Source organism: Falco naumanni, chromosome 5 (assembly GCF_017639655.2).
Source record: "Falco naumanni isolate bFalNau1 chromosome 5, bFalNau1.pat, whole genome shotgun sequence".
NCBI lineage: Eukaryota > Metazoa > Chordata > Aves > Falconiformes > Falconidae > Falco > Falco naumanni.
Genome location: NC_054058.1, coordinates 90,926,240 through 90,953,051, shown reverse-complemented (window position 1 = coordinate 90,953,051; position 26,812 = coordinate 90,926,240). Strand labels below are relative to the sequence as shown.

Sequence of the window (26,812 nt, the reverse complement as noted above, 5' to 3'; positions counted from 1 at the left end):
CGGCTCGGGCGCTGCTGCGGCGGCGGCGGCGGCGGCTGCGCAGGGCGCTCGGCACGGCCTCGGCGGCGGCGGACGAGCACCTGCTGCCGCCCTCGCCCGCAGCGGGCAGGGGCGCCGCGCTTTGTGCGGGGCTGAGCGGGCGCGCCCGGCCCCGGCGGCGCCCGGCCCGGCGCGGCCCGGCGCGGCTCAGCGACCGGCGGCTCTCGGGGCGGCGCCTGGCTCCGGCGGCCTGGGCACCGAATGAGAGTTTGCTCCGATTTACGAGCAGGGTGAGTGCCCCGCCGGGCCGCCTTCGGGGGAAGACATAATAGCAACAACGCGTTTTCTTCCTTTTTTTTTTTTTTTTTTTTTTTTTCCGTCTGAGCCCTTCCACACCCAGCCCGGCACCGACCTCCCCGGGCCGGGGCGGCGGGGACTCGCTGGCCCCGCGGGCGGGGGGACAGGCGCGCCCCCACGGCGCGGGGCAGCGCTGCGTGCGGGGCCGCCCACTGGGCCGGGCCGGGCCGGGGAACCCCGGGCGGGGGTCGCTGCCCCCGTCCTTTCCGTCGCCTTTTGTTCAGCTCTCCCGGGGCTGGTGGGGAAGGGGGCGGACCGACGGGCTGCGGGGGGAGCCACCGGGGAGCTCGGCCGGTGCCTCAGCTTTCTGGGCCCGAAACGGGAGACCAGCGGGCGCTGGGGGTGCCCGGCTGCCCCCCTCCGGGGCGGCGGAGCCGCGCTCTGCCCCCCGCGCCCCTCCAGCGCGGAGCGGCCGTCCCGGGCTGCGGGCACGGGCGACACCGCCGCCGCCGTCCGGCTGAGGCGCGGAGCCGGGAGTCCCGGGCTGTAGTAAACACGGCGTATGGCGGGTGGCGGCGAGCCTGCTAGAGGTCACATCTTTATGTGCAAACGCAGCTCGCCTTAGCTGGTCCCCCGAGTTGTTGTCGTCGTCGTCTTGGGGACCGTGTCGCGGCCGCTGGCACGCCGTCCCTGCCAGACCTGCTCGCTCCTCACGCTGCCGCCCTTCAGGCTTTGGTCACGGTGAGCTGCTTGCAGGGATCTCCCTTGGGGCGGGGGGCGGGGGGGGGTGGGGGGGCGCAGTGCCCGCTGCATCGCGCCCCCCATTCACCTCTTCCCGCCCCCCGGCCGGGGTGGCATCGGGGTGGCAGCCGATTTGGAAATAAAGACCTGGGAGCGCAGTTTGTGTTGCGAGCTTTGCTTCCTGGGAGCTTCAGCGGAGCCTGGCAGAATTAGGGGCTAGCCACACGTTCGTATTAAATAGCCAGCAGCGTACCGACCACCCAAAGCGTGCGGTGCCTGGGCGCATCATGATGTGAAGTGATGAGGCGCGGGAGTGTCGGAGGAGTAGGGGCAGAGAAGCGCTGCTGGAGAGCTTACTTTCAAGACGAAGGAGAGGATGGCAGAGCCGTGATGCTGGGTAAATGGCTGTTCTGCAGTCCAAGGTGTCAACCCAGACTCCTCCAGAAAAGGTCCCATAGGTGCACGCGCATTTTGTGGGCCGCCTGCGTGCTTCTGTGGATTGTCACTGAGCTTAAATGCACGTGTGGAGCAAGTGGGAAAATGACAGCTTTCTGACATGTTTTCATGTTGTGCTTCACTACTGCAGCTGCAGAGTTTTAGACTGTGTAGATGTGGTACTGTTAAGCTTGGGCGAATGTAGAATGAATGATGGGCGAGTTCTCGGGTATCACGTTTCCAGTGGCGGTTGAGATGCGGGTGGGAAGGGGAAATACTTAACAAAGTAGGGATCCCAGGTGTCTGTGCTCTGTGTTATCACGTGCTAGAAACTAAGGGAGGATGCTGTCAGATCAGTAGTTTCATTCCTCAGAATTACGTGTGAGCTGTCTTAAACCTCTGTTGTTTTTTTTTTTTTCAAGTGCCATAACTAGTGATTTAGTTAATTCAAAAAGGGGAGATTTTTTTTTCTTTTTTTTTTTTTTTTTTGGTCCCAGCCTGTGTTCTTCTGAAGCTGACATTTAAGCTACTAGCTGTGAAACTGATAGAATACAAAAGTAATCGACGGTGTTACGATACCAAATTGCGCAAAAATTCCTGAAAGCTTGAGTTATGTTTCGCTGTTTTTCATTCGCTGTTTTTCATACGGTGGCCACAAGTATGTTTGGCTTGTCCCTCTGCCGTAATAAAGGTGGCTGAGATGCCAGACTGAGCTGAGGATGAGCCATGTCGTGCTTCCAGCTCTGCAGGTGAGCTTTCGGAAATGGTTTTGGCCGGTGGCAGATGGGACTGACCTGAGCTAAAGTGTCAGACTGATGGGTTTGGTGGTTTTTTCTCTTTTAACTGTGGCACTAGCGAGACCTGGTCTGCTCAGCACATCCTGGGTCAGGGGGTGACTGTCGAGCAGTGTGGGGGCGGCTGCTGTTGCTTGAACATGCGTGTGCTGCTCCTTGGCGCGGTACGGCTTCTGCTGTGGGTGAAGGCATCACCCAGGCTTTGACCTCTTTCCTGGCCCGCCTTGCCAGCATGGCTGTGGCCTGGTGACCTGACGTCAGTGCCTGTGGGGGAGGGAGGAATTAAGGGCAGCAGCTGGGAAAAGCCTGTCCTGGCTCCACTCTTCTGTGGGACCCGGTTTTGGAGAGACTGGCAGAGGGGAGACCCCAGCTGAGGAGACAGAATGAGGGGGCTGACCATATAACCCTGCTGTTGTCTTGGCTGGAAACAAATTCCCGGTGATTTACTGGGCTGGTAGCCAGTGCAGAAGCTGTTTGCTGGCCCTGCCCCTTCTCCTCCTCCCGGTGTGTGATATTCAAAGATTGTAGGAACTGAGGATCATTCTAAGAGAGAATGGCTGGGGCGATACTGAATGCGGAAGAGATTCAATATTGTTTGAGACCTGGGTGGGGGGGAACCAACTTCAATATTTTGTTTTGGTAGGGGAACTTTTGCAGTGTCTAAGCAGTGATTAATGCTGCTGTTAAAGGTCAGATATACTTCTGGGGTAGTGGAACGTTGTCTGGATACATACAGTGTACATACATGTGATACTACATATATGTAGTGTCTTCAGCATCATTCCGATAAGTGAGTATTTACTCATTAATACAGAGACTTCAAAGCTAAGGAGGAAATTAACTGTTTAATCCCCAAAGCGATGACAGATCTGTTCTAAAATTAACAGAGACCCCGTTTCACTTCATTTTCTCTGCTGAAAAGTCATGCTTTGTTTTTTGACTCGGTCACTGCCAAATCCGTAGGGATTCTTGAAGATATGAGTCCGTGTTTTGTGTGACATGATCCTATTAACAGTTCTATGGTTTAATGTATTTTTATTTAAGGAGTAATAGGTCACATTTCCTGATGTTTTGTTTCTGACAGTTGTGGCAAATAAGTGCTATTCAGGAATGCCTGAGTCAAGGGCAACATGTAACCTTGACGAATTTTTTGGGTTAAAGCTATGTGGCTATTCAGTGGCTTGTCCCAGTCTCTTCTTCCCTCTCCTTACCCCCACGATTTATCAGGATTAGTAGTGATACCCTCTTTAAAGCCCTGGCTATTGCCAAAACACTCCAGTATTATGTGCAGAATTGGAGGCCGTCTTGTCCAAACCTGGCTGTCCCCTGCCCAAATAAAGTACACAATTTGCTGTCTTTATCCTATAACACTGTTTCCTTTTCTTTCCTACGTAGATTTTTCTCAGCTAAACAATATCTGCATGGCAGCATCCATACTAGGAGAAGGGATGACTTCCTCTAATGTGTTATTTTTATGACACCGAGTTTGATCAGAGGGAAAGCTTTTGACAGTAAGTGCTTAATCAGGGTCTTCCAGAAGAGATTCTCCCTCTGCCCTCTGTCCTGGCCTTGCATGGTGGCAGGTCAGTCCATGGAATAATCTGTGCACAGGAATACAGCCATCAAATGTAGCTTTTGGGCCATAATATTGGGCGCTTCCAGAGTTTATGTGTTTTGATCTTCCAAGTTTCTGAACAACTGCAAGTTTTATCTTTCCATCTTCTGGTCATTGTCATTGATATGGGACACGGACACAGACACACACACACACAAAGAAGTCAGGCCTTTTCCTAGGAGGTTGAAATTTATTAAAAGTTATAGTTTGTGAACTTTCCTTATAGTGGTGAACTTTCCTTAAAATTTAATGAGTTAGTGCTGCTTTTTGTTGTGACATAAGAAAATGAAGGGTCTTTGAAGCTACTTCAGACTTCATAAATATTAACAGGCTCTGCAGTCTTCACAGACAGTAAGCTCTGGATGTTTTTTCTTCGCCTTAATAGTACAGTTTCTTTTGCACAGTAAATCTTCCTGCCTTGACTAAACTGAAAGAGCAGTTATTGGATGCAAACGAAAAAATATTATATTTGTGGTTAGGAGTGCTTTTGCTGTTTTTCCCCTCCTCTCTTTAATACCCAGTCCTTTCTCCTGGTGCAGGCTCTGGTAGCAGTAAATTTAATTCCATCCATTTACAAGACCAGATCTTCACAGATACTTAAATGATTGAAGATGCAGTGTTTTGCTTCTGAGAGTAGTAGAAGGTAAAGATTCCCATGTTCAGTTGCCTTTGAAAAATTCTGTTTTCATCTTGAGTTGCCATATGTGTTTAATACTTGGTCTTGTTAATGAGGAAAAAAACCACTAGCAGTATTTTCTAAGCTTGCCTTGAGAATACTTGAAATTGTCTCTTTTTAGTTTAAAAGCTATGTCTACATTGTAATGGAAACTGGAATCCTGTTTAGTTGCAGGTTCTTACAAATCCCGAGTTAATGCAGCAAGTTCTTTCTGTTGGTCTGTGAAGAACATATCACCTGGTTCTAGATACACATGCCATCAAGAATGCATGAATCTTACTGTAAAATTTGTTCTAGGTGTCTTGTCAGTGACTAAAGAGAACTAGTCTTTTTATTTCATGGCATCACAGAGTGGTTGAGGTTGAAGGGGACCTCTGGAGGTCCTATGGTCCAATCCCCTGCTCCAGCACGACCGCCTAAAGCAGTTTGCGCAGGCCAAGTCCATATTCCTTTTGACTTTCTCCGAGGATGGAGACTCTGCAACCTCCCTGGGCAACCTGTGCCAGGGCTCAGTCACCCTCACAGTGAAAAAGTGTTTCCTGGTGTTCAGAGGGAACCTCATGTTTTCAGCTTGTGCCTGTTGCCTCTAGTCCTGTCACTGGGCACCACTGAGAAGAGCCCGGCTCCATCCTCCCTGCACCCTCCCTTCAGGTATTTATGTATACTGTAAAGATCCCCCTGAGCCTTCTCTTCTCCAGGCTGACAGTCCCAGCTCTCTCAGCCTTTTGTCACAGGAGCGATGCTCCAGCCCCTTAGTTGGACTCTCTCCAGTGTGTCCATGTCTGTCTTGTACTGGGAAGCCCGGAACTGGACACAGTACTCCAGCTGTGGCCTCGCATTTCCCAGCGTGCTGTAAAAATAAGAAAAATGTAAATTTTGAGTGTGTTTTTTTTTAGGATACAGGTCTGAGAGGTTACTCTGATGCTATAAGTCACTGATGCAGCTTCTCTGAGTACTTTTACTTTTCCAGAGGAGCTGATGTTCCTTGTTAAAAAACCGCAAATGCTTCAGCTTTTTCCTGATCCCATCTGTGCAGGCTTTGACGACTTCTGGCCTGTGAGTAAGGGATTTATGACTAGATTTGCTGGCTACACATGCCTAGTAAGTATAATCATTAGATGCTGAGTCACATGGGTGCGTGTGCTTCTTGGGGTGTGTTCATACGGACTGCTGTCTGAAACGGAGCTTGTTTCAGTCTTGAGTGAATGCTTGCTCACGTTGGTGAGGGCACATCCTTGCGGTGGGCTGGTTTGGGTCTCCAGCAGCCATCCCATCCTGCGCGCTACTCTGTCAGGGCTGACCTGCCCGCTCTGCGGGCACTTCCTACGTTACTGGTTCCTTTATGACATGCCTGAAGGCGAGCATCTGTGTATCAGCTAAACTGAGTGAAGTTCAGGTACTTCTTCACCACATCTGTTTTGTACGCTTATAAAGGGTAGTTCTGTAGTTGATGTTAAATACAGAACTTGTAAACGGGTTTTATTTTTAGGTCGGCGCTTTAGGTGCAGAATAAAATCGTTAGTATAATGCTGGTAACGCTGGTCATGGAGAGGAGGGGGAGAGGAGAACAAGAAAAAGGCATCAAACACAAATCCTACTTAATACTTGGGGTCTTCGTCAAACTCTGTGGGAGGGGACACTCATTTCTTGACCACTGTGTGTAGTTAGTATGACCATTAAGTATATGTGGTTGGTTAAGAAGTTTTTTTTAGTGTTCATAAAGAATGTGGCAAAATTATGTGGGAAAAGAAGATTACAGTTGCTTGCCTTCTCTGTGTCATAGAATCGTATGGTTTAGGTTGGAAGGGACCTTAAAAATCATCTAGTTCCAACCCCCCTGCCATGGACAGGGACAACTACTAGACCAGGTTGCTCCCAGCCCCATCCAGCCTGGCTTGGAACACTGCCAGGGATGGGGCATCCACGGCTGCTCTGGGCAGCCTGTGCCAGGGGCTCACCTCCCTCATAGTGAAGAATTTCTTCCTAATATCTAATAATCTAAATCTACCCTCTTTCAGTTTAAAGCTGTTGCCTATTGTCCTATCACTACATGCCCTTGCAAAAAGCCCCTCTCCAGCTTTCCTGTAGCCCCCTTTAGGTACTGGGAGGCTGCTGTAAGGCCTCCCTGGAGCCTTCTCTTCTCCAGGCTGAACAACCCCAACTCTTAGCTTGTCTTCATAGGAGAGGTGCTCCCGCCCTGTGATCATCCTCTGGACTCTCTCCAACAGGTCCATATCCTCCTCCTGCTGGGGGCCTCAGAGCTGGACACAGTCCTCCAGGTGGGGTCTCACCAGGGTGGAGTAGAGGGGGGGAATCACCTCCTCTGACCTGCTGGCCACTCTGCTTTTGATGCAGCCCAGGATGCAGTTGGCTTTCTGGACTGCAAACGCACATTGCCGGGTCATGCTGAGCTTCTTGTCAACCAACACCCCAAAATGTCTAAATGCAATGGTTAATAGACGCATTTGAAATGTCCATAGTACTCCCCCGAAAGTAACTGTAAAACATGAGAGGTCTATACTTACCTTAATTAAAGAGGACAAAGCCATGCACTCCATGCTGGCCTGTTGTATGCAATTAGTGACTGAGTGCAATTAGTTTCCAACTGCTAAAACTGTCTTATCAGAGCTCTTGATAGGACTGTTAGCAGTTTGTATTAGTATCTGGCATTACTGATGCTTGGCATTTTTTACCATGTTGTAAAAGCCACTTGTTCCTTCAGTATTCATTTCAGGTTATCAGGTTACTTACATACAGAGCACTTCAAATTCACTGGTTTGGAAGCTAACCAATTCTCGGAGACTGAAAATTAGTACCAGGTTTTTCAATGAAGGATACACAAGCATCTTTAGATGCTCAAAGCAGGGCTTATTGCATAACCTGAAGTTCATCATTAGCTTAAATTTTAAAACATGAGTTCTTCAAGTTAGAAATGTGTATGCAAAAGAGATCTTCTTAAAAGAGTTCTAGTTCTAGAACTGTCTTCAGAAAAAAAGTCCTGCAGCCTCTCACTGTAAATTTTACTACTTGAGAGTCCACGTTCCTTCTACATTCAGGAAATGGTTTGTGTGTTTTTCCTTCCCTCTCTGGAACTCATCTCTGCATTCCCAGGTGTGCACACTAACTGCATTGTAAAATAATTTACTGTACTTTTCAAGGTTAGCAGCATGTTGTATTTCCTGGGGCAGTGTAGCCGGGCTACGGAGAGGTGTGTGGATTTATAACAGTCAGTGGTATTTAAGCAGTGTCACAGCTGGCTAAGTGTGAATCCTGTAGAGGGGGATCTCTTAATAGTTAGTTTGAAGGCCACACATTGTCCATGATGCTGCCTTAAGAGCCTGACAAGGGGTATCTTTTTCTCCATCTTGCTTTTGGTAGAGCCAGGTGATGTCTGTAGCTGTACAGCTTCGGGGTCCCTCCTAGTAATGTTAGGGCTGATGTGGGTGTCTAAGCCCTGTAATTTACTCCACATAGGAGTCTAGGGAGCTGTGTAGTTGTGTGCTTCAGGCTTCACTTCCCCAGACACTCCTGTAGTAGTGGGACCACTACCATAGTAGGTTTTGTTCCAGAGGCAACATGTTGCCAGAAACTGGGTGAGTTTACGCTTACTGGGTTGGCTGGTGAGGGTGGCATGCCCAGTTCAAGCCTTGGAGATCTGAGCAGCAGAGAAGAGACTAGTCTGAAAATATCCATAATCTCCTTCTGGGAGTGAAGGGAACAGTAGCCTGGGCACTGAGTGTTTTGTGAGATGCACAACCATTGCAACAAGTTACCGTATTGCACCAGGAAAAAGATAGCCATGTTCAGCCCCCAGAGACAAAGTGCTGTGTACCTTCGGTGTGATGTTCCTTGCACTGAGGTGGTGCTTGGTGAAGATGGCTTTGGCTACCTGATTCAGAATCAAGCTGCTGATTCAGAATCTGTAGTCTGGGATTCTATCTCTGAACTCACTCTTGGGTTTGGGGCTTTCTTCGTCTTTCCTTCTGCTCACCTTTTCCCTTGAGAGGCAGGGAGTAATGTGGAGGGAGCTGCCTGCATGTACCATCCTTGAAAATCCTGGCTGCTTCCTCTTGCCGTCTGCAGCCAAGAGGTTTGATTCCCAGCAGCTGTCATCCTGTTTGTGTGGGGCAAAGGTAGCTGTGAAGCGTGGGTCCTGAGAGCAGCATAACATCCAAAGCATCCTTGTGTGACTAATGTTAGGGCCACTTTGGACTGTGGTCATCAGATAGTAGTCCACAAAGCTGGTTTTTACTGTTAAGTTTTGCATTAGCGTGCAAGGATCATGTCTTCGGAAAGAGTAGGAGTTAAGTGGAGTCTGTGTGGCTATGTCCTTTATGTAGTTTGACTTTTCAAAGCATTAAACTACTTCTAGGCGTTAGTCCACTTTGATTCATTTTGTAATTCTTTGCACTTTTGCAGTGCTTTTATCCAAGATCTTCACACTCCTTTTAAAGGCTAATCTACAAAGCAACACAAAAGGTATTGCCAAGTGTCTGAGATCACACTTTGTATGAAAATGTAGCGCAGCTCGGTTTTCTGTAAAACCCTGCGTGGTCTCAGCAGCTCTGTGGGATCACCTGGGATCATGCAATGCGGAATGACCTTCCCAGCAAGCTGTGGAGCATCTGGCTGGACACGTTGATCCTTGGAGAGAACTGCCAGCTGCTACAGGGCGCTGTGCTCCCAAGATTTTCTTCAGATGTAAGAGCTTCCTGAAAACTTACGGTAATTAAAAGTCACTTCAAGAGTTTGCAAAACGCTGCAGAAAAGAGGACTGTGGTCTCCTCCAGATTATGTGGAGCTAGTCCTGTTTTATTTCAGAGAAACATTCTGAATATAAAGCGCTTGATGCCTGTAAAAGGGTCTGAGCCTGTTTTGAAGGGTTTTGTCTTCCCTCCCCAGCAAGGGTGCTTGTAGGACTGGTGAACTCACACACATTTAACAGCTCTTATTTTTACTTTCCGTTATGGGAATAACCAAACAAAGTGGGATAGTTCTGACTTGCCCAGAAGACTGTATTAGGAAATGTTTTTGCAGCAAATACACCTTTTCTAAAGCTACCTCTGCTTCTTTCCTGTTTCTTCCAGTAGCAACCTTTCCCCAGTTTGAGGGCTTTGCCAACAACGATTTCCTCTAATGCTGGATCACTTATCCCTCTACAACAGCACAATGAAAACAAGTGAGGCACAAATACCATTTCTTGGAATATTTTGCAAGAGGAATGTGGAGCTCACTTGGTTTAGCAGTTTCAGTTTGCCTGGTGAAGCTCTCTGGCCCTTGGCAACCCTCTGTTGAAGCAGAGCGGGGACAGCATATGCTTTTTGAAGAAGAAACAATGACCAGAATTTTCAGTCCAGTTTTCCTAGTGGAATGAAAGCCTGGCTGTGTGCAGTGTCTGCTTTGGATTTCACTTGGATGCATACGGCTATCCTGGCTGGAGACTATGGGATCTATTCAAAACTCGTTTTCTGTTTTATTGTTAATACTTTGAAAGTGCATAAATATTTATTTCTTTAGAGATAAGCATTAAGTATTAAGCTGTTGTCTGTGACTCATTAATCTATTGTTGGTGACAGTTTATTTTCTTTGTTAAATCATGGAAAACCTTTCGCTGCAGTTTGTATTCCTTATTGTCTGAAGCAAACTACATCTGTTTATTTTACCCTGGAGGTGGCTTTCTTCTCAGCTGGCTAAAAGTTCATCATAACAGCTGAGAGCTAATATGAAAGTACAGCAGACCTCACTCATTGCACAAAAAATTTCATGTGTGTATTTAACTGTTGAACAATTGCGTTAGATGAGTTTTGGAAACAGTACATGGACTGATACAAAAAAAGAGGGTCAGTTTGATTTAAAGGCGGTGACTTGCTTTTTTTACTTTCTCCTCCCTTTTGAAAAGCTCCAGCTGAGTGTTGGTAGTTACATAGACTGGCATTTTCTAGAGCTTTTTTAAATTCAGTGATTTAGTTGCTGTGAAGGTAATACTGCATTCTTGTAAAAGTCAGAAAAGTTGGTGAAGGGACACATACTTACTGGAAACTGTAAGAAGGGGTTGGACCTTGAAGATGACTGTCTGACCACAGATTGCTCGTTATCTGAAATGGAAGATGAGAAACCGTGTTTAGGAAGCAGATGCATCACTGGTGTTTCAGAATTGTGGAGGAAGTGTCAGACACCAACTCCTGAAGTAGATGAGCTACAAGCATGCAGATTTTCTTTCTTACAGGTTGAAAATAATTTGAAATAACTTCTTAAGATTCAACTCTTAGAAGTTTTTTGCAAAATACAGACATAACTAGTAATGCAAGGATTGCTACTGGGATGAGGGGGGAGAGCAAAGCGCTTTGCCTGGCAAGGTGGAAAGGAAAGGCTAGTCTGCTAAAGAAAACACCTTTATTTAAAGGTACTTCATTGTGTGAAGTTTAGTAGTGCTGTCATTCCTGAAGGGAGACAGCTCCTTCTGTCCCCCCATGTGCTGTTGTAGGCACCCTCATGTAGAAAGACCAAGATGAGATGGTCTGACCTCTTCTGTAGCCTCGTTGACTTACATACCAAATACAGACCTTTTTCTGTGCACGTGTGAGCTCTTAGTCCAAGGTTTTTGGGGCTGGTTATGCACAAATCTGATCCAGCTTTGCGATCTTCCTGTCTGTTGTGATTCCTGGGCACCCAGAATCCTTTCCACTTAATGCAAACCAGTCTTCTAGCTCAGAAGAACTTGCTTTCATGTCTTGTGGGTTCTGTGGCTGCCTCCTCTGAAGGAGAGGTGGTAGCAAGGTGCGGTTTTTATTCTGGTTGTGCAGTACAGCTGTTGGAGGCCTGATGCCTCTGCTGTGGGGCATCAAAGCTGAGTGCTGTAGTGCAAACCCACAACAGTCCTTGATTAAAACAGCTGTTTAGTTGCTGAATAATTTGTACAATCCAATAAATAGAAGAGTTTGGCGGGAGTGTCACTAAGGTATGAGCTATCCCTTCGTTGTGTATTTACAGCTTTTCACCCTAAGGACAGCCTGTCCTTTTTAAATTTTTTATTATTATTTTTTAAACATTGGTGGCAATCGTATAAGTAAATCAGAGGTTAGTGGGCCTTCAGTGCTAGCTGGTGGTTCAGTCATGTCCTGCAGTCTTCAGCGTGCTTCTGTGATTAACACAAAAAATATTGGGACTTCCAAGTTCCCATGACTTAGAGAGACTGTGGCTGTTAGAACATTTGTGCGTTATAAACAAAAGTGTTGATATCCCCAAACCAGAGTTTGAACCTGATTGGTAATTAAAGCTTTCAGGATCCTTCTTGAAAAGTGAAATCCATAGTTTGGTTTTTGAAATTCCAAGATTTAAATATGTGAATATTAATGAAGTAATTGGGAATAAGAGCTGGAAGAAGTCCTGGTTCAGAGACTGACAGGAGCATCAAAAATGTTGTGCTCTGCTGTAGTTTCTACTTCTCCCCCCAGATTTTTTAAGGAGTTTTGGGAGGTCTTTTGGAGGTCTGTGAGTGGTCTCTGGGCTTCAGCTGGTGACATGGTCGCTCAAGTTTGCCATGAGGCACTGCTGGCTTCTCTCTGGCTTTGACTTGGAAAAACAAACCATTTCTTAGGAGTGGCTGGCCAGAAAGGTGGGGTCTCTACAGAAATCTCCTTTTTGGACTTAGGAGGCTTTGAAACAGGCACAGCTGAAGCGGTTTTACGGTGGCTTGTGGGGCAGGTGTGTGTGAGCAAGGAATAAATATCCCTACCCTTCCCTTTCCCACCCCAACCATAACGGCTCAGGATGATATACTGTGTGTATGTGGCTCTTTTTCTTAAAGTACTTTGACCTTTGGACCTTAGCATTGCTAACTGAAGTGTCATCATGGCATAAATAAACCCGTCAGCTCAAGTAGTGTAATTCTGGCCCTTGTCCCAGTCTTAGGGACAGACATAAATGCCATCCTGTAGCTGGCTTTTAAGTTGCTTGGTCTGGTTGAAATGATGACTGAAATAATCTCATTTCTTCTCCCTTGGTTTCTTCACTTCGTTACTAAACTCTCCATCCTGCTATCTTTGTGCTAATTTAAATCTATTTCAAGTCTGAAGGCTCAGCAGTGTGCCAGGTTGCTATTTACTGTCACTGGATTTTATCATCTTAGCAGCCTGACAGGCTTTGTGGTGTATTTGTGACATTTTGAAGCAAGAAAATACTTTGTCTTGAAACAGACCATGCAAAAGGTATGGTAGATCAGTGTGCCTGTACAGGCTTGGTTAATAAACCGAAGAGCTGATCCATTCACAGCGCAAACAACATTGGATTCATAAGTTACCTCATGTTTGGGATCAAAAAGCCAAACTGGCAGAGATTTTTTTTTTTTTTTTCTGCCTCTTCCTTCTGTCCAGTACATCTTGTGTTGAAACATGGTGGAAACGTTAATAATGCCTTTGGGAGAAATGCCACTTAACACATAGCTACACTTTGGTGATGCTGCCAACAGTGGGCTCTCCCTCGGTAGAGGAGGGGAGCTGGGCCATGGTGCTGTGCCCTGGTTTATTTAAAGACTTGCTCTAAGTTACCTTGTTCCATTTGTTTCAAGCAGCTTCCAAAATGTAGTTGTTGACTCCTGTGTATAATTCTTCTTGGCCATCTGCAGTTTAGAAGGCAACACGCTATAACAAGCACCATTCAAATGTTGATTTCCTACACGTATGGCCAAAGAACTGGGCTAGTTTATGGTATTAGCCTCAGCTGGCTGGTTTACTAGTTGGGAGGAGGCTTTGTTACCTTCCTTACAGACTTACGTAATGCCTTGTTTCTGTGTTTTCTTGAAATTACGGAATTCTTTGTTCAGTTGCATGCAACTCTATGCATGCTTTAAGGAGGGTTCAAAACTGCTCATAGCATATGGCTGCATACCTCCATCCTTCCTCCCTATTCCTCTGCCAGCTGTGCATGCAGCCGTGCATGCCAGGCTGCTAAGGTAGAGAGCCGAGCTGCTCTGCGTGTGTCTGGAGATGAGTGGGTTATGATTGCTGGCCAGAGTTCATTTGCGGCAGTGCCGAGTGTCTTGAGTGATGAGTTATTTTGGGTTTGTTTGCAAAATGAAATTGGTTTCATGAACTAATATCATTTGGTAGAAAAGACAAGAATACATGGGAAACTCAACAGGAGCAGTGTATTATTTTTTAGAATTCCCTTTTTGGTTTTTTCTCCCTTTTCTTTCCCTCCTGTGTGTTTCCCTATGACTAACTCACAGGCTCTGTCATTCTTTCTGAGGTTATTCCACTTCCCAGCATAGACCCGTGCTGTCATCCTGTCTGTAACTGCGGCGGGGGGTGAGGGGATACCCTCTGCTCAGCCTCAGCTCGCTTCTCCACCAGTTGCCCGTTTTAACTGTCACAACTGCTAAGCACGTGTGGCAGCCTTTTCCTGGGCTGGACTGGTGTCCGTCTTCCATCCTCTAGCTGGAGCAGTCAGCGGTATCACCAAAATCAGCTTTTTTAACAGCAATTGATCCTGTGTACAGAGGTTATTGGGAGAGTATGGAGGAGATGCCCAGACTACATGAGCTTCTTGGAAGAATCAGTTTTAATAAGACTTTCACTTATTTTTGCTGTCCAAAGCACGTGAAAATTAACATGTGAAATGAAAGATCTGTAGTTATGGCAGAATATCCAAGTGGTTTAGTATGCAAAAGAGTTAATTTACGGGATTGTGATTATATTCCTTGCAGCCCTTCTAGTTTCTCACAGGACTGGATACTCAGCTGCCTGGTATGGCTATACCAGCTTGGGGTTTGTGGGTTTTGTGTTTGGTTTGTTTTGGGTTTTTTTAAACTCGGGATTACTATTGTAAACGTGGGGACAAAGAACAGATATTCTGCTTACTGCGGGAATGGTGCAGTTGGAAATGTGAGGGAATTGAGGTTTGCTCTGTAAGAGAGATTACCTTGAACAGCAGGGCCTTGGCCTTTCAGCCTAAGCCTACTATTTCACGATGTTAAGAGAAGGCAGTTAAATAGCCAGATTATTTAAACCAGTAATTGCAGTTAAGAAACCAAAACGGGTTTTTTTTGGGTACAGTGATTCAGTTCTGTTTATAGCAAATATGGGAACGGGACTTACATAAAGGGCGGCACTCTGAAGAAATGGAGGGGTCTGCAATACCTAGAGGAAAAGTTTGGTGCTTGCCCGTGTCACGCAACTTCCTCGGCTATTTTCAAGCTCTGCTATGTGGAGAAAAATATCCCTCTCATCTTTTGACAAGCTGTCTGGGTGGGATGAAAGAGGGAGGCTCTTTTCCAGAGTGCCGCTTTCCAGCAGAGCTGCTGTTCACATTTCTGTTGGTCCAGTGGAGGCTTGACCTTGAGGTTTTCACTCTGTGATAAGATTTCAAGGAGTAGTTTACATGACTTTTACAAGCGGCTGTGCGGTTCAGACAGTGCCAGAAATGAAGCTGATGCCCGAAGCCAGACTTACTGTACAAAACTTGCTGTTTCTGTTGCTGTTACTCCTTCATTTCACTTCCTTGGGTAAATTCCTCTTTCATGTGTTATGCAGCATAGCAGTCTTCCACACAGTGTCCTTTTACTTGTTATTTATGCAAGGTTTTTTTTTTTTTTTTTTTCTTGCCCTGTCTCTGCTGTGCCTGTAGCACCAACTTCAGGACCATTTTCAGATTTTTGTTGGGAAGAAGGGATAAGGTACAGAACGAGCAACAGCACTGCTTCTTGCATGGAAATATGTGGGACTTGGATTATACACATTCTTTGTAAGCTCAAGGCCAGTATATAGGAAGGAAATAAAAGGTTCGTAATTATAGTGGTAGTTGTAATTGGTATGTGCTAGCTATATCTTGGTAGTTCCTCACGTACCAGCAATGTTGAATTTATTTACCCATGAGGGGAAAAGTTAAAAAACTGTAATACATTACAGTTGTTTTTATGACGGTACAGTGGTTGGAGAGCTAGCTATTGGGGTTTGGTAAAATACTCAATTCCTTCCCTCGGCTGTGTCTGTTGTTGCTTTCTGTAGTCAGCACATCTGAAACACTTGGCTTTTGATGTGTTTTATTTTTGCAACATAGGTATTTCAGAGGCTTAACGAATTCTTAGATCAGCATTAGAATAGTTAAAGCTTGCAGGAGCAAGTTGCAAAGTGTTATACACAATATCGCTTCATCCTTGGGAATCTCCTGCTGAAAACTTGCATCTAGATGGTTTCATGATAACTTGTTACTCAGTTACAAAGATGTTCATGTTGGTTTATGCTGAATCGTCTCCTGAAATTGAGGGATGCCCCTCAAAAGAGACTATCTTGCTGTACTCTGGCCCTTAGCCTTGTTCTTAGAGAGGTGCCCCGGTAGCTGAACGATGTGGGGAGTATGAACGTGGCCTTGCAGTTGCTTTGTGAGCAAAAAGGTAGGAGGGTTCATTTTATCATTGCACACGTAACACTGCCGTTGCAGGTCTGTGGTCTTTTGCCTGATAGCTTCAGTAACTCCTCCTGTGTGGTCTTGCCACGAGTGAAGCCATAATGTGTGGGGGAGCCCGGCACCGTGGCGAGGGTGACGCGCGCCTCAAACGTGCGAGGTGCCCGCGCGCAGTGTGGTGGGCGCCGGTCGGTGAGGCTGCTCGTCGCCTGTGCGCACCCTGCTCTGCGCCGTGAAGCACAGGCGCTGCGTGCGGGTCGGTGGAGATCAGTCAGGCTACAGTTGTTAGCTGTGAGCTTTGTCCCGCTTCAGGCGCGTGCCTCTCTGTTCTCTTCTTTTTAAGTGAATAGCAAGGTGACATCTTTGTTACATCAAAACCCAAAGTTAAGTCATTCTTCAAAACTAGACCATGTTATACGCCCTTGTTCTGTTTCTGAAGGTTGTGGGGTGAGCTACCAGCAGTCACCCTGAGCAGATGAAATATGTGGCCTCCACTGAGAGTCCTCTCAAGGAGATACCTGCGGGGTCCAAGCCATTCTGCGCACACCTTGGAAGGCTTTTCTCAGTGTGTCTTTCTCTAAGTCTGGATTATGGGTCATTTCCACAGTGTGGTTTATTTTTTTTTTTATTATTATTATTTTTTTTCCTTAGCAGCACTCCCATTCTGTGATCTATCTATTTATTATCTGCAGATGATGAACACGTAGTTGAGGTTATGAGTCAGCATCGAACAAGTATAACTGCATTGGTCTCAATAACTTGCCCTTTTTTTACTCGAAGGGGTAAAATTAAAATTCTGCAGGGCTGGCAAGGCTCACACTTTCTAAACAGTTAGCGATCGCCTTCCATAATAAACTTGTTAGTCTGAATAAGATGTTCCATGCTAGTGTGTGTATTTCTGACTTTAAATGTTAAAGCAGAGTGTGAAAGGCCAACTGTATTCTGAGTGCTGTGTCAACTTAGGCTTCTTACACTTCCATTTGAACAGCTCAAGAGGAGATGTATGCAGCGACAGCCTCATCTTACCCGGTGTTAGTGGTGTCCCGTCCGTCACCCCCATGCCTCTTTGTTTTTATAGACAGAAGTTCTGGTGCTGGCTTATGGCAGTCGCTTCGCCTGTGCCCCAGTGTCTTATTTGGTTGAAGCCCCACTAGATCTGAGCTGCCTGAGCCCTCTTGTGTGGGGAAGCTCTTGCTGGGCTGGTGATGTTCATCTTCCCATCTTCGCCCTCAGCTCGGCTGACTAGTAGACAATATTGAGAGCAAGGAAGCAGATAAAAGCCTCTTGTCAGTGCCAAACTGTGACAAGCTCCTCCCGTATCCCTCAGAGAAGGGACTGAAATTCTGGCGTGGGACTGATCTCTGAAATGTGCCTCATGGCAGCTTCATATACACTGTCTTTAGGGTGAGGTTTTGCAGTCGTTTAACCTGATTTAGGTGTGGGTGGCTGCTGTAACAGGATGCTTTCTCCCCCAGCCCATGAGCAGAACCATTTTCTGTGCAGGGCGCACGACAGCCCTAATAGCCTGTGCAGCCACAAGCGAGGCTGCGTAGCTGTCTGCTCCGATCAGACTGACCTTGCCAGAAAACAAACACAAAAATTAGTTGCATCAGCAACAAGCTGATAAACTGCATGAGCGGTCAAGTGACGTAAAGGCCATGGCAGAAATGGATGGGTTTGCTGCCTTTGGTGTCGACCTGTGATCGAGTGGGCTTGAGGCTTGGCTGGGCTCAGGATGGGTGCGCAGCAGGGGGACCCGGTGGGTAACTGGGAGGGAGAGGTTCACGTGGAGCACAGTAGGCTTTTAGTACTATCACGACATCCTACCTCTTATGGCGGGATGTCGGCCGGGCAGAGCAGCTGGCAAACACCAGAGCTGAGCGGCTGCTTGCTGCCCTGTGGCTTGGGCTGGTGGCTGCTCCTGCCCGTGCCGGCCGCCTCTGCCGGCACAGCCGTTTTTGTGCAGGATTTTTGGTGCTGCTCTTATGCCGGCACAGTAAATGTTTCAATTTTTTTCCTCACATGGGTGCCTAGAGGGAAAGATGAGCTTTATCTTCCTGGTTTGGGAGTTAATATTCCCAGTTTTCCGGTTTACAGAGGAGTTAATTTAACAAAGCTTGCTAATTTTCGGTGTCATGATGAAAAAGAGGTGGAGGTATGCAGGGTGTCGCGTGGTTGCAGAATGGGTGTGTTTTTGGAGGTGTGCTGTTTCCAGCGTGATGTTAAGAGTGGGGGATTAAGTACAAACTACAACTCCCACAGCTACTCAGCTGGAATGGTCATGGCCCTCAGTTTCTTTCTTGACACACTGGTATGACACCAGTATAGGTACATGTGTGTGGTTTGGGCTTGGTGGTTTTTTTTGTGAACCCCTCCACCCACCGTTTTCCAGTGATGATGAAGCCAAGGCCCCACCGTTTCAGCTGTGAGGGGTCTGTCCCTAGCAGTGGGAGCAGCAGGTCCCCTTTCTCAGTCCCTCTGTGGTGGGTCACTTGGAGGTGCCACCTCCTGGGGCTTGCCGAAGGGCCTGTCCCCACATGGGTAAGAGATTCAGGCCTGTGCAAGGCATCAGCCTAAAACCGCAGGGACAGAGCAGCTCATTGTGGAAACCTCTGCCTTACGACGTCTGCCAAATACGTCCGAAGTGCCCTCTGGCTGAGGCAGGTACAGGAGCAGTCCGGCAGCGCCGTGCTACCCCAGTTCGGTGTCTCCCCTCTTGCCCCAGCCCCTGCTGTCTGCAGCAGCCGAGCTGGCGGTTTTGAGGACAAGCCACTTCTATTGCACAGCCCCGATTTGCCTCCCAGGCAGCTTCATGTTGTGAGCTGGATGGCACGTTAGTCTCTTTGGGGGAAAACCATGGTTTTTTAGTGTGATGCACACTCATGAAGCTGCATTATGGTTGCTGTGACAACCTCACCACTGGCAGTCAGGATCGGTGCAGCGAACTTCTGTCTCCAGTCCCCGCGGTGTACCGTAGCACATGTTACACTGCTTTGTCGCGACGGAGGGAAGACACAGTCACTCAATATGAGTGATCAGCAGACTTCGTTTATTGTGCCTTACAGTCACCTTTTATGCCTTGTTATAATTAGCTCATACATATTACAAAAGTTAAGCTCATTATTGGTTATTGCCTAAATACCAAGCCCGCCCCTGGTTTCTCTTCTGTAGTTATCTGTTCCCACCTGCAACATTCTTTTCCCACCGAAATCTTCCTGTTACTGTGTAACAAGAACAGTCAAAGACAGTGTATTTTGCTTTACTTCAGATAAGCTGAGAGCGATGTGCATTTTTGTCCAGCCAGCTGGACTATGTCTATGAACTTTTTCAGCTAGCCAGTTATCCACACTGCTTTCCACTTTCTTTTTTTTTTCCCCTCCCCTCCTCCCCCCATTCAGTGGACAATTAAAAATTGTTTCAGACTCGGTGCTTAGTTAATAGCTCCATCTAATCCAGCCTGCAACACTGAAGTACAACTTCCTGCTGGTTCCCAACCCCTGTCAATTGAGTGTTGCTTCTGCCAGCAGTCCATAATGCAGAGGAGGTGGTTCTGGTGGGATTATCTTTGTTCATCTCCCTTTAAACTCAAGGGGAAAATAAACCTGAGTTACTAAGCATAATGGTTCTTCATAAGATAGGTATCCCGATAACTTCATCTCGCTTGCAAAAAACCCCAGCAAAGTCTATCACCCTAGTCTATCCCTATCTAGTTTAGTCAATCCCTAGAGTTTTAGGGACTCCTGACCTTGAAAGGGTCGGGAGATTTTTGTAGGTGTTACTCAGAGCCCAAAAGCAGTTTGCTCTGTATATGCATTACATCATATTATGACCCTGAGGCCAAGGGTGACGTAACTGGAGGAAGGCTTTACCAGGCTGTGATGCTGAGGTGGTGACTGATTTCAGGATGAACCCGTGATGGGTTGAGCATTTTTTGGTTGAGCGTGTTTGTTGATGTCAGAAATCAAGGGCACTTGCACAACGCATGTAACTTTGTTGCTGTTGAGAGTGGTTGTAAGCTGTTCTTGGCCAGTCCAGCTGGATGTTTGGCCCAAAGTATTGTCGTTTCTTAGTGTCCAATGAGAAATGATGACATTCCTAGTACAAGGAACTCAATACATTTTGTAGTCCTGGGTGATACAAGGCTCACGTGGGTGCTGTTCATGGAAGGACTGCATCGGGTGAGGTTTGTGTCCCTTCTGTGTGCTTAAGCATCTTGTGGGATTGAGCTTAATGTAAAGTTTTCTTGAAAGGTGCCAACTTCATCTATGGAGAACCACTCCCTCTTGCCTAAGAGGAGACACTATGGGTGAGGTTTGGCTTTCCTCACAGATACGAGCCTTCTGGAGAGCGATTTGGGAGATGTGTGCGCAGGGGAAAGAAAAGCTGAGCAGACAAGGAGCTCTCAAGTGGAATCAGCTGATCTTTCTCTGGTTAGTTTCTTAAATATTAATAACTACAAAATGTTCAGACAGTGACTTGAGATTCTGTCCATTAAAATGAGAAATTGGGGTGTGCGGGGGGGAGTTATGTGGCAAGAGGGAACTTTTTGCACAGAGCGGTTTCTAGAGCTGGACTGCGACTCTGCTTTAGGCTTAGATGTACTCACTGAGGTTTCCCATTTTAGTGAGCATGTCCACGAAAGAAACCACACCAGGCTTTGTTTTCAGCATCAGTTGGGATGTGAACGGCCTGAGTGTGTCTTCTTGTGTTCCTGGTCTCCTGTCAGCTCTCTTAGGATAATATGTAGGAGCATCTCAGTGAAGAAGTAATGAAAACCTAATGTTACCCTCATACTTTCCACTCGGTTTGCACATCCCTTGCTCACAATAATACTGAAACATCCTGGTGTTGACACCATGTCTGTACTTGTTCATTCACACACAGCCTGGCTTTTCTTGGATACCGGAGCTCTTACTCCGGCCTTCTCCAGAAAGATGTTTTGAGACTGAAAGGAGAATGTGAAGGAGGTGGGGTATAAAGATGAGAACTAAGGTTATGCTTCAACTCCAAACTTCATCTTCCTGAAACACTGTTTTTTTGGCACAAGGAACACACGTGCTTTGAAGATTACTTTGCTGTGTCATAGTCTTCTGTGGCCTTTTTGACCTGAGATGGAATTAATCCATGATGTTTTAGTGGGTTTGGTTGGTTGTTTCTTTTTTTTTTTTTTTTTCCGCCCAGGCTCTGAATGAACGCTTGCTGAGGTGATGCTGTTTGACTTTGTGTAGCAGACTTGCCTTTTGTTAACAGCTAAGGAAAAATGAATTGCTGTGTTGTGAAGCAAAGTCCTTTCTCTGGCAAAGTGCACATGAAGATTTAGATCTTCAATCTCTGCCTGGTCTACCAGGCCTTGCACTCTCATTATTGAGTATGTATTATTGTGTAAAAACTAACTGCAACAGAAAACCAAAACCTATAAGCCACTTGTAGGAGACTCTGGGGCTAGTCAAGGTGGATTTTCAGACAGCAGCGGTGCACTGAGTGCTGCCCTTCCCCGAGTTCCCTCCTCCCTCCTGCATCCCAGCTTCGTCCATGTTGATGCATGAAGAACAGAGCATGGAGGGGGCAGTGGCATGAAGGGTTGGGGGGGATGTCCATAGGAGCAAGCCCCATAACTGAGTCCCTCCAGAACGCACCAGGCAGGCCGCCTATTGTTCCCTAGAAGCTGGTGGTCTCCTTGCTGAAGGCTTTCTGTAAATGTAGGCAGAAAAAACTCTGCTGGATCTCCTTATGTTTTTTTATGTGAAAGTTTGGGAAAACTTGATTTTTCTCTACTTGGTGGAAGTTTGGAATGCTTGCGTATGTTGGTTTGGGGTTTGGATCTTGCTATATTAATTTAAACTGAAGTTATTTGGGGATTCATTGAGCATTTTCATATTGGGTCCAAATAAGGTCACCTCTTCTTTGGCCCTCTGTAAAAGGAATAAAACGTCAGCCTTGAAGGATTTGCTTTAGCAACTAGATATGAATGGCAATTAACCCCCCACCACCACCACCTTTAAAGATTATTTTAGCTTTGGGGTTTTTTTTAAGCGTGGGAAGTACAGAGCTTTTTCACTAACCAAGCCCTGCATACATAAACTGCTGCCTAGTTTTTTGCTAGATGGTTTGGGACTTCATGATAATTTTTACAGGCTGCTGTTTAATTTTGCTGGTTTGACCTCTGCTACTGCAACAAGAGAAACAAAAGTCATCTTAAAAACCTGGGTGCTTGAATGGTCGGGTATGAAAGCATGTTAATGTAAGGTATCCTTACTGTATTACTACAGAGGACCTGCTAGTATTATTAGATCTGGCTGAGGTGCACCAAAGTTGGACCTAAATCAGTCTTGCGGAGTCGGCATCTGCCTTACTGTGCTCTGCAGCTCTTCCTGTTTCAGCGCTGAATGTGGGAAAGATGTTCTGTTGCTTACATTAATGGCAGGGTGTTTGTATGCAGAAATAAACCTGATCCGAGAGGATGGATTTGATTTTATTTTCTCAATAATTTGCAGGCGTGATAACAGCCTTATTTATAGCTTGTTTATGGTGTGGTAGTGAGAACAATTACTGTCACATGTATGACAGTGTTCAGAAATGAGAATGTTTACAATGCACGGAGTTAAAATATTTGCATTTTTATTATAATTTCATAGTATTTATTTATGGTTAGTTTGATAGCAGGGGGAAGATGGGGGTATGCATTCCCACTCTGGGCACAGCATGTTGAGGTTGCTGGTATGGGGAATTACTAGAAACAGAAACTAGAAACATAGCTGAACCAGCTGAGTCCTGGATGTGGATGAGTAGTTGGGAAAGGATGAGAGGATTAATGGCTATGATGGTGAAGCAAGTGTTTTGATATTTAGTTACCCTATTTTACAATAAATCTAATTCTAGATCAGATTCTGGTCTTACATTTTACAAAAGCATCCTCAGGCTTACCTAATTTTTACCCAAGTCACTTGGAATACAAAATCTCTGAGAAGCATTTTTCCGTCAGCCTGAAAGTGCTGAAATGTCACCATATTTATTGATCTTTATCTAAAAAAAGAGTTGCTAGTTTGAAGAGCAGGCTGCTGACATAAAAAGCCTGTCTTAGATCGTGCATTTGGCTGCAGGCCAGATAATGAGTTTCTATAGGAGCTTGTTGGCAAGCTTAGGTTTTTGCTTAGGTTAATCTAATGTAGCTGTAAGTAATCTGGGAGCCTGGTACATGCGAAACAATTTTTAGAAAATATGATCTTATTATTTTTAAATTATAACTGAGCAGATACTTTTATATAACGGCTTCTTGTACTTTGAGCACTTAAGAAAAGGCCTGGGAACATGATCTTTACTATTTCCTCTTTCAGTGGTCAACTGACTGAATAATACTTTAAAAATATTTATGCTGATGACATCTCTTTTTGCTAGCCTCTGTGTTACAGAATTTAAGCTGACTCTTCAGTGGATTGATCTGTTAGTGCTTTAAAGAAAGGTTTGCATTTTTAAAAGACCAGGTGGTAACACTCTTAAGGGTAAGTACATCAGTTTTACTAGTAAAAAATACCATAAATGTATTCATGGATACATCTGTTGGTGAGGTTATTCTGCGACCTAGGGCTGACATACATGAACCGTCCTAGGAGGAGGCTGGAGTTTAGGACTTCATGTTCCCAAACGGTGTCCATCCCCCAAGCAGTTACACCGCTGGGTCTTTTCGCTGGCCTTGTGGGTCTTGCATTCTTTGTTGCCTGAAAGCAAAGCTTGAAGGGTTGGAGATTGGTCTGTCTCAAGATGTTTTTGTTGCCTCTCAATTGCTTTGTGTGGTAAGTGAATGTGAATTCACTCTAAGGAGAAAACCGAATTCGGATCTTGAAATGTCCATGGAAATGCTATATATGCCAGGCAATAAGAAGAGGTCCAGATCCAGCCCTGTTTTTTGGGGAATGTTGGGTAAATGTGGCTATGACGGGAGAATGCTGAGGACTCCCTGATTCAGCCCAGGACAGCAGAGCTCATCTGCAGCCTTGAGTTCGCTGCTCCATCCGTAAGAGGGATGGAGAAGGCTTGGAATGAGTGCTTGTCCTCCGTTGGCACGGGCTGATGAGTGCCGACCAGAAAAGGGATAGCACTCTACTATTCTTATTATTTCTTCACATAGCTGTATCGTTAGCAGTGACAGCACAAACGGGGTTTGGTTTACAGCTGCTTTGCCGTAGGTCTGACTTGCATGGTATGTCAAACTGGCTGAACACAGATGGAGATCTTTGAGATGGGAGGGGGCATGAGACAATTGTGCTGGTGCTTATCAGAGGTTTAAACTTGCCTGATAGCATTTGTTCTTCAGTTGCTATTAATAGTAGAGCCTACAGATATTTCTGGATGTGATAGCTGACAAGTTTCTTCATCAAATAGTCAATGAATGAGCAAGAAGTGTTTCTATTTTAAACTTAACTTTGACGAGTAATAGAACTTCAAAGAAAAGCTCTTCATAGAAAATAACCTTGGGTGTGAGTTAACTGCAAGTGATTTTCTTTCAGTGGAAGATTAAACATGGGGCTGCAACTTTAAGCATCTCCGATAAAGGAACAGTTTTGCGGGAGTTTTTGCCAGCTGCACTATAGGGAATTTGTATTAGTTTCAAACTTCTGTGTTTAAGTGAAGGTGCTAATAAATCTTGGCAGAGTTGCAAACTAACGCAGATTTTGAAGGGAGTGATTTGGTTTGAACTTGGTGTCAACAGTCACTGCCAAAGCGTTAGGGTAAGTGGAGAATCCTCAGGGAAAGTTGAAGAGCTCTGTTGGAAGGAGGTTTGTGTTAGGAGGTGAGAATTGCCTCAAGTGCAAAGGCTGTGGGAGCAAAAGCCTCTTCTTTGTTGCTCTTTATTTACGCTCCTGAAGTGACGGATGTCTAAATCTTTTCCTTTTTCATTTCACACCAGAGTCTGGGGTGCTGTGCCATGACGCTAAGTGTATTTTTTAATGAAGAGGAGGACAGTGCTGACCATAGGGGGAAAAAAAAAGATACAAATAGGAACAGGTGCCTCAAAATGTGGACTGCAAAAATCCATTTGGGAGAGCATTGTGGCACCTTCCAAATGACTGCTCTGAGCTGAGGAACAGACTTTGTAAGAGAGAAAATTGTGGCAGGTTTGTTACAAACTGCTAGAGCGCTGGCTTGCTGGAGTGGCAGGATCGAGGAATGAACTTCTTTAAAAAATGATGGAGCTTGGTTGGGAACTTCGGTGCAGGGTGTGTTACATAGCACTGAATCAGACTGATCTGGCAGTTCTGGTTTAAATCAGAAATCGTACGGTGCAGTGACTTGGAAAGCTACCATTACAGTGAGTTTACATATATTAATTAAGCGGTTTTCTGTTGTCTTAAGCAAAATGCTTCTCCCAGTATGATTTAAGTTATAGAATTCAAATATTGCTCATGTCAAATACTGCCTGTGGAAGTGAAGTGTCCTGGGCATTTCTCGTTCCTCTGGATGCTGTGGCACCTGCACAGTCTGCAAAAGTACTGGCTGTGCTGTTTCTCTTACAGTAAAGTTTTGGTTGTACTAGTTTTAAAAAATTGTGAAAACATCACTGATAAAGTGATTCTCCTTTCTGTCTCAAAGGGAGTAATAGAAATCCAGTGAAGGGCATACAAAATTGTCAATAGTGGTGATTTTAAGGATTTTGGCAGTGCATTTGAATGTGTGTTATGATCAATTTCAACAATCTCTAGTTTTTGGTGGCGTCTTCTGCATGGCGTCTGTCTGGCGGCTTTCTTCAATAAACCTTTGGTACTTTCTGTTTTCTTAGCCCAAAGCAGTAAGGAGATAATGAGAGCCTCCTTACTTTCTTGCTGCAGTTTTTCTGGGAATTTAAAGATCGGTTGTGAAGCTTAGTGGATTTTCATGTCTTTGATTAGAAATATCAGTGAGCTGAAGAATGAGGACTTTTCAGCCAAACTTTTTTTTGTTTCAAGTAACCTGTTAGGAACTGACTTCCTTATCTTTCTTTGGAGTCCAGGTTGTTAGCTTGTGCCCATTCTGACTTGCTTTAAAAATAGCCATGAGAAAGAGGCCATAATAGTGTGGGAAGGTGGTAAATCATCAACTACTGAAAAACAAACCATGCATCTGTTACACTGTGGAAAAAAATGTCTGTTGAAAAGCTGCAGCATGTTTTTCCTCCAGTGGCAGAAGGCCCTTGAAAGATGGTTAGAAGCAGTTAGCGATTAGAATGTGTGCATTTAGGTTTATTGTAAGCTTTCTAAAGCTCTCTTGATGTCTTGTTTCTTGCAGAGACTCCAACCGTCATGTTAAGGTAAAGCAGAAAAGTGCAGTGCTGAACATGCTAAAGAAGTTGGACAAAATAAGGTTCAGAGGTCACAAGAGAGATGAGTTCCTTGATTTAGCAGAGTCTCCAAATGCTTCAGACACTGAATGTGGAGATGAAATCCCGGTGAAAATACCTCGAACGTCAACTCGAGACAATGAAGAGCTGAGAGACCCTGTAAGTGCTTGATTTAAGTATCATTATATTATGCTACATAGTTGTCAGGCAGAACATCAACAGGAATTAACAATTCTTTGTCCCTATGTTTTGGATTTAACACAAGGCTTCCATTTTGTGGAAAGATCAATTTATTTCTTAGTATTAGGGTCCCCTGTCCCTGCTATTAATTTTAGATGTTGTGGGTTGACAGGTTGTTAACCTCGGCTGTGCTTCTGAATGCTGTCTGGTTTTTATTTGTTGAATTACTAATGAACACATCTGAAGGAAAGACTTCTGTTCAGTCTGAGGAGCTCAGATCTGCTCAAATGAAGGGAGAAGAAACAGGACTTCTGGTGACTTCATTAGGAGTTAGAGGGTCACACCACCCTGCTCTTGGCTGCAGTGTTGTATCCAGTAGTGCT

General features: G+C 45.6%; 1 protein-coding gene across 2 annotated transcripts in view; it reads left to right on the top strand.

Annotated features, from left to right (window-relative positions):
• The first annotated feature begins 20 nt into the window (after positions 1-20).
• Positions 21-26,812, top strand: part of GRAMD4 (GRAM domain containing 4) — an 85,032-nt gene continuing 58,240 nt past the window's right edge. The window contains exons 1-2 of one of the 2 annotated variants that reach the window (XM_040595931.1): positions 21-269; positions 26,198-26,408. In XM_040595931.1, coding sequence (XP_040451865.1) covers positions 241-269; positions 26,198-26,408 — 240 coding nt within the window. In that variant the 5' untranslated portion in view covers positions 21-240. The remainder of the gene's footprint in view (positions 270-26,197; positions 26,409-26,812) is intronic. The other variant, XM_040595932.1, reaches the window with a different exon arrangement.